At 33.5% G+C, this 13,984-nt stretch overlaps 1 protein-coding gene across 5 annotated transcripts; it reads right to left on the reverse strand.

The window, feature by feature from the left end:
• Positions 1 to 3,645: 3,645 nt before the first annotated feature.
• LOC114741170 (SNARE-interacting protein KEULE-like) lies at positions 3,646 to 11,660 on the reverse strand. Of its 5 annotated transcripts, XM_028929446.1 has the most exons (21): positions 11,588 to 11,660; positions 10,111 to 10,169; positions 9,086 to 9,167; positions 8,713 to 8,791; positions 7,946 to 7,996; positions 7,772 to 7,868; positions 7,615 to 7,647; positions 7,345 to 7,470; positions 7,014 to 7,205; positions 6,842 to 6,925; positions 6,647 to 6,745; positions 6,501 to 6,577; positions 6,036 to 6,132; positions 5,543 to 5,668; positions 5,340 to 5,435; positions 4,927 to 5,046; positions 4,761 to 4,838; positions 4,411 to 4,589; positions 4,139 to 4,229; positions 3,965 to 4,054; positions 3,646 to 3,861 (listed from the first exon to the last, which is right to left on the reverse strand). In XM_028929446.1, exons 1-21 carry the CDS (start codon positions 11,658 to 11,660, stop codon positions 3,814 to 3,816), a joined length of 1,977 nt encoding a protein of 658 aa, XP_028785279.1. In that variant the 3' UTR covers positions 3,646 to 3,813. The 5 variants fall into 5 exon arrangements, with proteins under 5 accessions (XP_028785279.1, XP_028785271.1, XP_028785285.1 ...); XM_028929438.1 differs by having other exon boundaries at positions 3,646 to 4,054; XM_028929452.1 differs by having other exon boundaries at positions 3,646 to 4,054; positions 4,139 to 4,221; positions 4,445 to 4,589; positions 4,761 to 4,832; positions 4,921 to 5,046.
• Between the last annotated feature and the right edge of the window lie 2,324 nt (positions 11,661 to 13,984).

Genomic DNA, 13,984 nt, shown 5'->3' on the forward strand with positions numbered 1-13,984 from the left:
TTAAAATAATAAACAAGAGAATGATGAATTAGGATAAGTGCAAGCTTTCATGCATATATTTTATTAGTTTAATCATTCTTAATTACGATTCAAGTCATGAGATGAAATGAAATTAATGAAAGCTACTCCTACACCATATATGTGCTCTTCTTCTGAATGAATTAATCATGAAGATGATGATGTTGACTTTCAAAAATGGCTCTTTCTCGTCCAATTATTGCTTATATATATAGTGAGAAGGAAGACTAGGAAATTTATAACAATTTTTTTTTATAAATAAATCAATGGCACATAATTATATGGGGTTTCTGAGTCATAAAATGGTCTTGTTAGCTTTGAAATAATTACATGGTACCCATTTGAACTCGGTTTCAAACATCATTTATTTTAATCATATTTTAAAATATCTTTTAACTAATTTATGCAAAATTATTTCTTGAAACTTTCAGATATGAGCTATGAGCAAACAACACGTTTAAAACATGTTAAAAAACAAGCTTCTAAATTTATGTAAATGGGTGTTTATTTCAGCTTCTCAGAAATATTTTCATGCAAGTTAAGACAAAGTCCCTATCTATAGTATAAAATTACTTCTGAAAAGCTAATTCAAAGACCCGTTAAATAACTCTTCTATATATTGTAAGTTATTATATTATTTACTAATGGAATATTGTATATCATTGACTTTATATCTTCTTGAACATTATTTTTTAATAGATCACCCTTTTAACTTTAAGTCACATGCAAATAATAATCTTCTTAATTAATTCGAAGTTATAATTTTTCTAGTTGCCTATGCAATTTAAAAGGCTTCCGAGATTTCTAGCTTTTTAAGACCTACATGCCAAAATCAAATATAAAATTGAAAAGTTATAGGTACATAATTTATTTTGGCATGTATTACATGTTAAGATAGTTTTTGACCCAAAAAAAAAAAAGTTAGGATATATGAACCTAATTTAAAGTTGATTCAAAAAGGAATTTTATTTTCTGGATGGCTCTTATAATCAATTATAAGTGTCAAAACTATGGGTTTTTTAAGTATGGGTGCTTCAATATTTTTTAAGAAAATCATTATTTTGGCTCTTCATTAATTATAATTAGAATCCAATTTACTATCTTTTTCCCCTTCAACTTTTTAGTTATATACTCAAAATCAATTTTATAAATTATAATTCAAGAAAATAATTTCATTCCTAACTTTTAATGGTATCCATGGATAAAATTGTAGCGTTCTATTTTCAACCACTTAAAATTTTGCTTCTAAAACTTGTATCATATGGAACTAGTTTGAAAAGTTGAGCAATTTTCAAAAGCTTCGTTACTTCAGAGTTCGATAAAGTTCGTGATCCTTCACTTAATATTAGTGTAATTATTAGAATTTGTTGGCCACTAATAATGACAAAGATTAGTCAATGCCGAACATCAAAGGGGGGAAAAATAGACAATGGATTGAAGATGAATCACACGCACATCACATGTTCATATATGTTGCAAACAGAAATTTATCTGGGAGACCAAGCCATTAATATCTGCTATCTTAGGTCATTAATATAAGACCTAGTTGACTAATAATTTGAAGAGATTAAGAAAGTTAAAAAATTACTTAATTATAGCATACGTTACTTAATCTCTTAGAAATACTTATATGTATCATTAGATTATATATCAGTTTATAACTTAGGTAAAGTAGTTTGAAAAAAATGATAAATATAAATACTTTAAAAGAGTTCTTTAACTTTCTTAATCTCTCCAAATTAGTTAACTAAAGCTTATATTAAGGACAAGAGGTAGTATTACTGGGTTAAGATGCAAATTTGTCCCTGAAGTCTCACTTATGAGTTTTGAGCATCCAAAAGTTTTTTTGAGAGCAAATTTGCCTTAAAAGTTTAAAATCGTAGCAACATCACCTCCTATAATAAAAAAACTAACATTGACTGTTAAAATAGTACTGTTAATGGTTAACATTTTCAACAGTAGGGGGCAATATTACTATGATTTTGAACTTTCAGAGTAAATTTTGTTCCAATTTTTTTTTTTCAAAGATACCTAGTGCTTTTGAGTGAAAACTTCTGGGCCAATTTATACGTTAACCCTATATATTATTTGTAAACCATCAACAAAATTAATTATTTCTGATAATTTATGCACCAGAACACTAGTAACTAAATGGCACATTCTTAAGTAGTGATCTCATGTTTTTCTTGTTTCTAAATGGGCATATATATATATTATCGAGGAATTAGTGAAGATCATTCTTCTAAATTACTGAAATCAAGTGATCTAAATTCTAATATCTGGTATTTCATTTATAATGGAGGCTGATTCTGGCAAAGAACAAAGTTGTGTGGTTGTTTTAATTTGACAATTTATTTTGTGCTAGTCAGATCTGGTAAATTTTGTAGCTTGAGGGATGCTTTCATCTGGAATTCATTGCCCTTAATGATTAAAAAGCCTCTGAGAAAAGGACTTGCAATCCTATACAGAATGATTTGTGGGGCTTCTCATTTTTTTTTGTAATGGGAGGCAGTGGATTGTGTTTTTGAGTTTTGCTTTTGGTGGTTTTGTGGGGGCGAACATAGCATAATTGATCAACCACTTTCTTTCTTCCTTTCTTTATATTATTATCTTTATATTATTACACACACACACACACACACAATTGCTTCCTATTGCTATTTCCCAGAAGTTGACAGAGTTATGAACAGGAGTGTTTGGTGCAGAATGCGGGGAAATCAACCATGGAGTTTATTAAATAAGTAAGTTTCTGATATATATTATACATGTCTTATTGACAGATCATTCTGGTTTTTATTGGCTAGGTGGCTGTTAAAATTTGTGGTTTAACTGAAATATGTGAAAATCTCCAATAGTTAAGGCACTAATCGTGCCACTGACAGTGTTTGTAAACAGAACTTGCGGAAAGCCTGAGCATCTTCTGTCTATTATTGAAGCTCTGCCAAAGGGACAGAAACCACTACAGACAAAAACAAAACAACTTTTGACTGTTTTCTTGTTCAAGTTTCTATTCACGAGCTTATTTGGAATGGTTCCAAGTTAGAAATTCATGATTCTTCTTTCTGGGTATTTCTATATTTTATCAATGGAATGGTACCACAGGAATAGCCAGAAATGGAACAAACTGAATGAAGGACACTGTTGCATAAATGTGAAGAAAGTTGTCATACAAGTGATCAAGTTACACTGAAGTGGAGAAGTTTGTTTAGCATTTGCTAACATATTTTGTAATGAATTAGAGGCTATAATTAGAGTTAAAAAAAAGTGCACAAGATTTAGAGAAATATGATAAATCCTTAAAGTGGGTATTCAAGTTTGAATCATTTTATTATCTCAGTTAAGCCTGCAATGGTTTTCAAGAACAGTTCCCTTTTTTTGTTTTTTTTAAGTTTCATCTCATGTCTAACAATGGTTTGATGTGAGATAAGTATCAATTATCTTAACCAGTTCAGAATCATGTCAACATGAAAAAAAAAGTGTTTTAATTAGTAATAACTGCTCATATTAAAAACAAGATCTCAGAACCACACTTTTCATGGCTTTCATTAATTTATATATGTAATGATATACTGATTACGCTGGAATTTTAATGAAAAAAGGATTGAAGATACAAGATTCAGACCTTAAGCGATTTTTCAGCTGTACAAATTACAAAATGAGGTCTTAGCATACAAACTACACTGGATTTGAATTAAAATGGCTCTAATTGCTGGATTAAGATTCAGTGGTTTGGCTGAACCATAGGTTCATGATAGATATCATTGAGCTTATCTTCCAATTCCCAAGTCAGCAACATCATATCTCAAGATCATCTACTGAGAGTTCTGATCGGGTCTTTAATTTCTACACAAGGAAATTAGCATGTACGGATGATTATGACACATTGCAATTCCTTGTTTAGCAAAACGCGATCAACTTTAAAAAAGAAAGTTGAAATCTTTAATACCATAATGAACTGCGCGGGATCATCAATACTTGACGACCCCAGAACAACTTCCCGCTGCAGCTTACCAGTAAGCTTGTGGCAAGCCCTAAGCTGGAGATTAAAACAATGGCTTAGGCCAGAGTAACTGAAACAAGGTAGAGATTGTAAACTGGTCAGGAAAATCACAGGTCAAACCTCGGATCTTGTGGCTCCACCAACAATGAATACAAAAATACGCTGCCCCATTTTGCTGAAATCGCTGGATAAACGCCTGAGTGCTGAATCGCTGGCCACAAATGAAGATTAAATGAATAAGAGGTGCGCCGCCAAAGCAGGCTTGTGTGACAGAGCGTGGCAAGCAAGAAGCGAGGAAAGTTGAAGCGGAAAGAAGAAACTAAAACTGGTGTAATTAGAAGTAATTATCACATTACTTGGAATATGCAAAATATAGGAAAAAGGAATAGAACCTTGAATATCCATCGTCAGAGCCTCGAGATCGACCCCAAGATGGTGTGCGTCTTGATCTCATAGAGTGTGCAGGTTGGTCTTGGCTAAAAGGTGTATTGTGGAATGTTGGACTTGGCTCATTCAGACACGGATAATCTTCTTTTGACAACTCATTTTTGCTTAGCTTTTCTACAAGCACCTGAGTGATGACATCAAATCAGCTCGTAAATGATTCATCTACTTATCAAATATGAGGCTCTAAAAGTCAATATTAGCTCCAACTGGATCATAACAATCATATTTGCAAAAGTAAGAGTTAAATATACCGATGTGTTAATGCTATATGATAGTAAATCAACTTGATTTTTACCTCTACTATGGGGTAAAACCGTGATAGCTGCCACGTCTCTGTTTCACCAGGTCGGTCTATCCTAGCTGCACGCTTCTTCTTCTTCTGACAACTTAAATAGATAACTTTCAGAGATAAACGTGATATTGAGAAAATTACATATATATAAACTAGAAAGTACCTTTGCCCTGTGGATATCAAACTTGAAAGAGAAAGAACCAGTTGAACTTTCTGTGGCTTCCAGTTGTGTCCCTAGCAATTTCAAATTATTCACAGCAGTCATATCCTCACTTGTTAATCCTGCGACCTAAAAGGAAACGCATTTGAAAGGGTTAACATTGCATAATACCAGCAACGGTGTCACATCAGTAACAGCAAATTCATTCCTTGTCATCATAAATGAACAATGCTTTATTGGAGTGGAAATGGCATGTGGCTAGATTTAGTGCATGTTCTTTATTGCAATAAAAAAACCACGTTAACGCGCCCCAAACACACACCTAGTTGCTTATTAATACAGTTTCTCATTTTTCACCTGCGCATTTACGCCATTACCAACCATATCATTAGTTTTTGCACACAGTAGCAGAGAAACCACACCTTCATCAGATTAAGACCCTTTTCACCTTCAAATTTCTCAGGATAGATGACTGCAAGAATCATTAACAAGCGCAACTTATTTTCGCAAGTCCTATCCTGCATAAAGATAGTACTTACTTTTCATATAAATGATATGCAGAAGTTGTCTTTCGCAACTTGTATCTCGTCTTTAATAGCTATAAGGATCTTTCATTTTTTCTTACCTGGTTTTCAGCTAAAAATTTAATGACATCTTTTGTTCCAGCATCTCCAAAAACTAGATCTTGCTCCATCTGCCCAAGTTCCCGAAGTCCCAATGCCCTAATAATTCTGTTGATTTTTCCTGCAATCTGCATCCACAAAAGAAAAACCCGTTATTTTGTAAAGCTGCGGTCCCATAATACGCTGCTTCAGTCATTCTTACAATTCTTCGACATGCTCTTAAACATGTCCAAAATCAATTCCTTAAAAGAGAAGCAACAAACTTACTGAATTTAATCTAAGCCCCAATGCTCTATTTATCTGGTCATGAATCAGCATGAATCATAATTTTTCAGTACATGAAATAGCAATAGGTTTCAGCTGCTCACTTGTTATTGGGATTTTTTTGTGAATATGTTTTTCCATGGGACATTATTGCAGTTCTTCCCATATATTTGTACAAAGTGTATCACACAATCATTAAAAAAAAAAAGGTTTTCAATGTGACCCACTAACTTCTACGTGGAGGGAAAGTTTGTCCACTTGTTCACTGTATTTCGGAAGTGCTTCAACCATCTTCTGTAAGTCATGCAATGACATGTCACCAGTATCTCTGTAAATGAAATACCATTTAAGTCAATCTCTCATAATATTATCTCTGTAAATAAATAAATCAACATTTGCATCATTTCCAGATCTGGGCCTAAATAATTGAGAAATTACCTAATAATCTAAATGAGAGAACGTGCATGCCTTTGCAAATCAAAGACTCAGTCATATTATGCAGCAGCACAAGTGACTTCATTATTAATTATTAAATACTTCATGGTTACTAAACAGTGACAAGTAAGTACTATCTGCCTTTCCAAAATGGCCCATATCCTTGAATAATAGAGCTCTAAAAGAAATTTGAAGAAAAGGCCCTCTTTCTGATGTTGACTAACGTTATTGCTCAGCATCAATGTCCCATTGATAACTTACCTGGAACCATGTTGGATTTGTGCAGCTTTATTCTTTGAAACGAAGTTGGTCATTTTCTCGTGCAAACGTTCACTAGCCTGACAAGGCCATATATCAAAAGGTATTATTCATGATGGTTAAGTTAGAAACAGAACAACTCTACATACATCTGCAATATGTGCATGGCGAAGCTCAAGCCATATGGGATCATGGTCTTCCAAAAGAACCTCTTTCTTCTCGGGTGCACCTCCATTCTTACCAGGAACCTAGTAAAGTGCATTCCATCTTTATATCCCAAAAAGAAAAAGAAAAACGAGTACAAAAGTTCTGAGAAAAATGCAATAGGATGAGTATAATACTACCTCATGAACATACTTATTTCCGTCCAAATTCAGTAAATCATGGCAAAGGGCATCATACGTCCATTCATGTATTACAGGAGCAATCTACAAGCCCAGAGTATTATACTCGTTATGAGATGATAGCATTGGAAGAATATAACGAGTCTTTCATCAACTTGTGGATTTCAGAAACCTGATCAATTGATCTGTCAAGGATGAGTAACTGGCAAGTCTCCGTCTGAGGGAAGTTAGGTATAGTTTTTTTATATTTCACCACGCCATCCCAGACACCAGCAGCAAGCTTTGTGGGAATCAGATCACGGAAAGTAGTCATTGTGGTTGCATCTAGGGACTTGGCAGCGCGGTAGCGAACGAAAGGGAATTCCTAGAAAAATATTTTTATGTGCTTCAGAAAACTTCTCTATTACATGCTTCGACTTTTAATGAGCATTGAGTACAATTATTATTTATATTTGTTATTTTTTTCTTACCCAAAAAAAAAAAAAAAAATACTAACTACGTACTCTTAATGAAGCAAAAACTGTAGAAATCCGAGTAGCCATCTCATTCAGACATGCATCACCTCTATGATTATTCTCCTCATTTCCAAACAGATCCTCTAAGGCTCTATCATTGTTTGTGACGAAACCCTGCATTAACATATCAAAATCACACACCTCAAAGTGAGGACAATAGAGTAATGGTAAATAAAGGGGGAACAAAAATTTATATTCATATTATACAAACGTGAAGTGTATGACATGCAAAAAGAAAAATAAAGAACACTCAAGTACCTGGCTATCTATGGCAAAATACTCCAAATTCATCTGTTTAATGTCATCCAAAAGAGAGAAATTTCACCATAAGAAAAATATGGAATTTTTTTTTTTTGGAAAACATGATCAGTGCAAGGGAAATTGAGCTTGTAAATTGTAAACAAATAATCCTAACCTCTCTCAGGGCACTTATGCGAGGCAACACCATTGTATCTTTCTTAATGTTCATTATCAAGTCTTTTGAAATAGGTGAACTGAAGAAAACAAATGCCCTACAAGAACCCAGAATAAAACACAGCTTGAAATCGATAGATTGAAGATTCAAGATGATAAATTGGTCATCACTTACTTCCTGTATAAGGGTGCCTTTCCAGACATGTCTGACAAAAATATAATAACACTGCGAACAGAGAAAATCAAGAATTTATCCACCAGTTCTGTAAAAATGACAGCTAAATGAGCTACTCCTTCAAAACTAAATGAAAATCTAAGCCATAAGAGTTTAGCATATTTTCCATCTCTAACAATTGACATGTTCACATATATTTAGAAGAGAGACAGGTGGACAATGTGTGAAAGGATAATATACAAGAAAAATCAAAATAAAACAATTCCTACTAAATAAAAGAAGTGAATGTATTTCACAATGACTTTTTTTGGTAGAAAAATAAGGTTTTTTTTTTCATTTTTGAAAAAAATATGTTCTTGAAAATAAAATGATAAGGAAATTATTTGGGAAAGAAGCTATGCAATAAAACTTAGAACAAATCATAGCTCTCAAAATAAAATTGAAAAACAAAAAAAAAAATCTGATTTGTAAATTTTTTGTTTATAGATACCTCTATGCATGCGTAATACGAAATTTTGTCAAACAGCCAAACCATGTCTCTGGGCCCCACTATTTTAATTGTACCGGCAGAACTAAATGAAGCATGCAAAAGCAACCAAGAAAGACTACCAGATATTACAATTTTTTATTTTGGCCTGAAGTTATAACACAGTTTACAACTTGGTCAAAAGTTAATCATAATTAATAATGCATGCATCTCTATGCGTGTGTTTTAAAAATACACAACACACAGACATACGACCAAGAGAAGAGGGAGGATAAATTACTTCTCTTTGGTTGGCTGCATGAAATATATTGCATCCATGGTTGGGAATGACTGCCTTCGTTTGTACAAATCTTCAACCACTACAGAAGAACAGCAAAACTATATATTGTAATATAGTAGAAGCAGAATTATTTGTGCACCTGAATATGTTGACATCCATGGTTAACAGACATATTATATTTTGTTGTATATATCCATGTGAACTTTTTAAGAGTATAAATCACTTCACTTTTTTGTTTGAACATTACAGAATAAATTAAAGTCAAACATTATGACACAGAAATAACAAAAATCAGGGAAAGAATTCAATGGCATGAATTTGATTTCCTGGGATATAAAGAGAACTCCTCAGAAATCAATTTGGTGATTCTTACATGAAACACCTTCATCTGTGATATCAGCCATCTTGCATGAGTGAGACATTATCTTTACAGTGAGTTTGTCCATGATTAGTACCTGCAAACAGGAAACCGTTGGACATTTAGGATTATAATAATCAAAACAAATTTCAACTTTACGCTTACTCGTGTTTTTATTACCTTCCACCCCTCATTGAGATGTACAGTATATTTATGCTCAGTTCCAATTCAGTTTGCTTTAACATTATCTAGCGATTTCTTATGCTATACCCCCATGAGCGTTATGTAACAGTTTGCGTTTACATGCTAAGATATATCTCCAATTCGAAGCACATAAGAAAAGACCCTTAAAGATCTGTACAAACTAATTTTTAGTACCATACATATAAAAAAATCTCTAGTGATCCAAGGTGAAGAGTCCTGACTTCCAAGGAGATCAAGCTCTCCATAGCGAAATCCTTATTTAAAGAATATTCCTAGCATCTCGCTCCAACCAAATGACACGAAGGAGTGAATGAACTGCCCACCACCATGACCTTGTCGAATTTCCAAAAACTTTCACAAAGGTTAATGACGTATCAATCTCCTGATCTATCGGCCAATTTGTTTCCATATCCAGGGGTTCTTGATCGTTATTTTTCTTTCAACTTTACCAGTATCCTCAAGCATTCATCAATTATATATATCCGAGATTCCAAATATATAAATACGCCGGACTTAATGAACTGGGCTCTGCCTTAATATTTTATAAACAACTGGAGACAAATCACAGAAATCCCATAACAATCTCATCCAAAATGAAAGCTAACGCTCTGTGACATGCAGTGGATAGTGGTTAGATCCCATGATTGAAAAGAGCTCTTCACACAGAAATTATCTGCTAAAATAATCGTTAAATCTGTCTCGTGTATGTCCAAGGAACTTGGTATAATGTGCTATACTTCCTAGAATAGTAGCTGCAAATAATCTGAACAGACGGCCAGAAAAAATTTACAAACATCAAGGCTGAATTCCTTAAGAAAACAAGTGGCATCAAATACCTTCCATGTTGATTCTGAATCTCCCTTCTTTGATGACCTGAGCATTTCATATAACAATCCTGGAGAGAATTTCAGTTTAAAGAGAAATCAAATAAAGTATCTGATGAGAAAGTATATGGTCAAGGCCTAATATTTTCTACAATCACAGGCTATTAAAATTTTGAAACGGCACAAAAGAAAGGATGCTATACCTGAAAAAGCTAACATATTAACAGCTTACCAGAGGTAAACACTCAAGTATTTAAAATTTATTTGAATGAGGGGAGGGATATACTTGTAGTAAAGAAATACACGTGTCAAACAGGAATAGATTTGGCTCCAAATTGTCTAAAGAACATATAATGACACTTTGAATTATGTTCTGTCAGCTTCTATTTTCCTTCTTTATATTCATTTATATGGGTTTTTCGTAAAGGAAAAAGTAGCATGAGAGAAGAAAAGCGAAGAAGCACCAGAGAGGAGGAAAGAGATCCCCCTAAAAGAAACCCAAAAAAAAAAAAAAAGGAATGTAAAAGAACAGAAAAGCCCAAGCGAACAAGGAAGACTTATAAATTAATGAACCCGTGGACCCCTCTACTAAATAATTCGGTGAAGTCCATAAAGAGATTGGAAGCCCAATTTGTCCATTAAAGAGGCCACAGCAAGAAGAAATCCGTGAAAGGTCCAGCATTTTTTCTCCAAGCATTAGCAGCAAATAATAACATATATTGCATATCACGAAAGAGCCTTTGCCTTTTATAATCCTCCTAAAATCGAAGAATTGACATTTGGGGAAGTGCCCCAAAACAACTGCAAGATTCAACATTCACCAGAAAAGTACTAAGACAGCCCACCTAAGGTATCGAGTAACAAAATCAAGACTTCGGAAAGCATGAAACGATAATGATTATTTGCTTGCAGAATCCAAATGACCATTTGTACTAGAGTGTTCGGCCCTAGAAGGAGGGATCAACAAGCATCAAATAGTCACAAATGAGAACTATATATACACAACTAAAATTTTAAGCAGTTCTTGATGATTGCAATTCCTTAACCTTACTAACATGGGTTCAGCAGGTCCAACGTTTAGTTACTCAAATTCTAGGCCTTTTTGATAGTCTTACTATTCTAGGAAATCTTTCGACAGTGTTTGGCATAACCCAGGTTGGAGGGTCACATTCCCAAAGGGCCCTGTTTTTCATCTTCTTCGCTTCTAAGGTTACTTGGATGACACCCTGAATGCATCCTATGGTTCAGAATATTTGGCATGATTAACTCTAGATTTTGCCATCAATGAATGAATTTAGTTCGAGAGTTTCCTGGAACATTTTTGTATGCATTTGTGCTAAGAAGAGAAGAAAGAATAACAATTCTTAGCCACATTCTAGATATTCAAAATCGTGGGGCTTCCAAATTGATCAGAGACAAACGTATGAATCAAAAATTATCATGACAATTAGAATGAGACGAAGAAAAAATAATGCGGCAAGGGGCTTACGTTCACGAGTGACTTGTCTGAAATTTTTGTAGTCGCGGCCATAAGACGAGGATTCGGAATCCGACATAGACATGATGCTTCCCTTTGCCTCTCCGTCGACCACAACCAATTTTTGCTTTGAAGACAAGAAACACACAGAGATTGTGAACTAATCCTTGGCCTGATTATGCGAGACGGAAAGGGTCTCTGGAAGAGAAAATATAAACGAAACAAAAAACAGAACTCGTTCAGTCATATAAAGTTAAATTGATTTAAGACGAAAAAGAAGGGAGAAATGGAGAAATGATAATGACGTGAAAATGTGCTATCTGATTTTTTAGGAGGAAGCATGTCTCGTTGAAACGTGCAAAAGGAATGAGTGATTCAACGTTCAAAGGGATCGGAGGGGCGAGAACCAGAAGAAAAATTTTTTTGAGAAAAACTGGTGGGCCCCCCCACCAATATCCCAGTGCTCGTTAACGACCTTTTCCCTTCAACTGTCTCTGGATTTCTGTTGTTGACGTCCGCACAAAGATCAAAACGCAGGAAGAAGGAGGGGGGAAAAAACAAAAAACAAAAAGACAAAAATTCAAATGAAATAATCATCAGAACGTTAAATTTTGGCAAACATTCTCACAAAGCTCTGGTATTATTTCACGCAAATTAACGGGTTCATCAAAACCTGAGCTCGCTTCCCGGCCTACGGCGATCATGTTAGTCCCAGATCTTCTGATTACAATGGAAATTAGAGACATCAGCCACGTTTCTGATTACAACGGCGATCATTGTAAAAAGATTAATTTCTGTGGAATCAAATATGTTAATTTCAGAGTATTGTTAGTGATGATGCGCACTAAAACTCCTCCACGTTTGTGTCGCAAAGAAAGTAGTACTAGTACAATACGAAACAGAATCAGATCCCCTTTTGTTTCTCTTTCCCGTGCTATCTCCGATCCTTAATATAAGATCCTGTTTAACTTTTATTTTGGTCTTAAATATAATACCCTAATCCACTTTGTCTCTCATATTTACACATTTTTTTTCCAAAGTAGCCCTTCTAATTATGATAGTTCTAGTCAATACACTTGACTAGCAAGGATATTTTAGGAAAGATAATACCTATTTAGAACAAATAACTAACTCAACTCACTTCCTTAATCTCCTCAAATTAGTCAACTGGCTCTTATAATTAGGACCGGAGGTAGTAATTATTTTATTGATTTGTCAATCTATACACACACACGTACACATGAGTATTCTACTATACATAGGTTTAATTTCTTCCCTTCAAAATGCATAGAAATATACTACTTCTAGTTCTAATTATAAAACCTCATTTGTAAACTATAAACGATATCTTATAATTAGGATTGGAGGTAGTATTATCCATCCAATCTTAAACCTATGAACTAAATAAATAATTTATAAAAATTAAAATATTATTTAAGTTAGTTATTTATAGAAAAAAATGTATGTTGATTTTTCTCATGTACATATTTTTGTTGATTTTTCTTAGGTACATATTTTTGTTGATTTTCCTCATGTACATATTTTAAGCATTTGTATTTAAAAATTGATAATACTTGCATCAAGTTTTTGTGTTTATTATGTTAAATTCTTGATTTAAAACAGGAAGAGAGAATAAGAAAGAGAAGAGATCTGACGAAGAAAAGAAGAGATAGGGGGAGAAAATAGAGCAGGGAAAGGGAAAATTGGGAAAGAAAAGGGGAAAATAATGATAACTATCAATCTGATTTAATGATTCAATTCTTCTATATTGTGCCTTTTATTTTATAACACATTATCACTACGAGACTCTACCAAAGGTACAATGCTTTATCATCTTCTTATTTCATGATTCTCTATCTCCTCTTCTTTCTTTTAATTTATTTTCTCTTCATGATTCTCATAAGTCATTACCTTTATATATATATATATATATTATTTTAAATTATATATGAAGTCTATATATGATGTATTCAGTTTTTCCCTAATATTAATTTCTTTTTATGATAGTATTATTATGTCAAATCTTGCTAAGCTTGAGTTTGTGGCTCTTGATATTTCTAGAAAGAATTACTTATCTTAGATACTAGATATGAAAATTCATTCGAATGCCAATAGCCTCAGAGACACAATCAAAGATTGCAATCAAACATCCACTCAAGATAAAGCTAAAGCCATGATATTTTTATGTCACCACTTACATGAGGCACTAAAAACAAAATATTTGATTATAAAAGACCCTGAAAAAGAGATATGACCACTAGAAAATAGTTATTCTACCAAAAGCTTATTATGACTAGATGCACTTACGTTCGCAAGATTTTAAATCTGTCAGTGAGTATAACTTTGCAATATTTAGAATCAGTTCTCAACTGAAATTATGTGAAGAAAAAGCTACTGATGAAGATATGT

This window comes from Neltuma alba, unplaced genomic scaffold, assembly GCF_004799145.2.
Source record: "Neltuma alba isolate B1F8T4 unplaced genomic scaffold, ASM479914v2 tig00000609_pilon, whole genome shotgun sequence".
NCBI lineage: Eukaryota > Viridiplantae > Streptophyta > Magnoliopsida > Fabales > Fabaceae > Neltuma > Neltuma alba.

Bases quoted from the DNA above. Each gene is read 5' to 3' on its own strand.
- LOC114741170 (XM_028929428.1), bottom strand. From the start codon at position 11,660: ATGTCTATGTCGGATTCCGAATCCTCGTCTTATGGCCGCGACTACAAA. The intron at 7,648-7,681 runs GTGAAATTTCTC...GACATTAAACAG, and splicing joins AATTCCATATTTTTCTTATG to ATGAATTTGGAGTATTTTGC. The intron at 5,669-6,035 runs GTTAGTGGGTCA...TTGTGGATGCAG, and splicing joins AACTTTCCCTCCACGTAGAA to ATTGCAGGAAAAATCAACAG.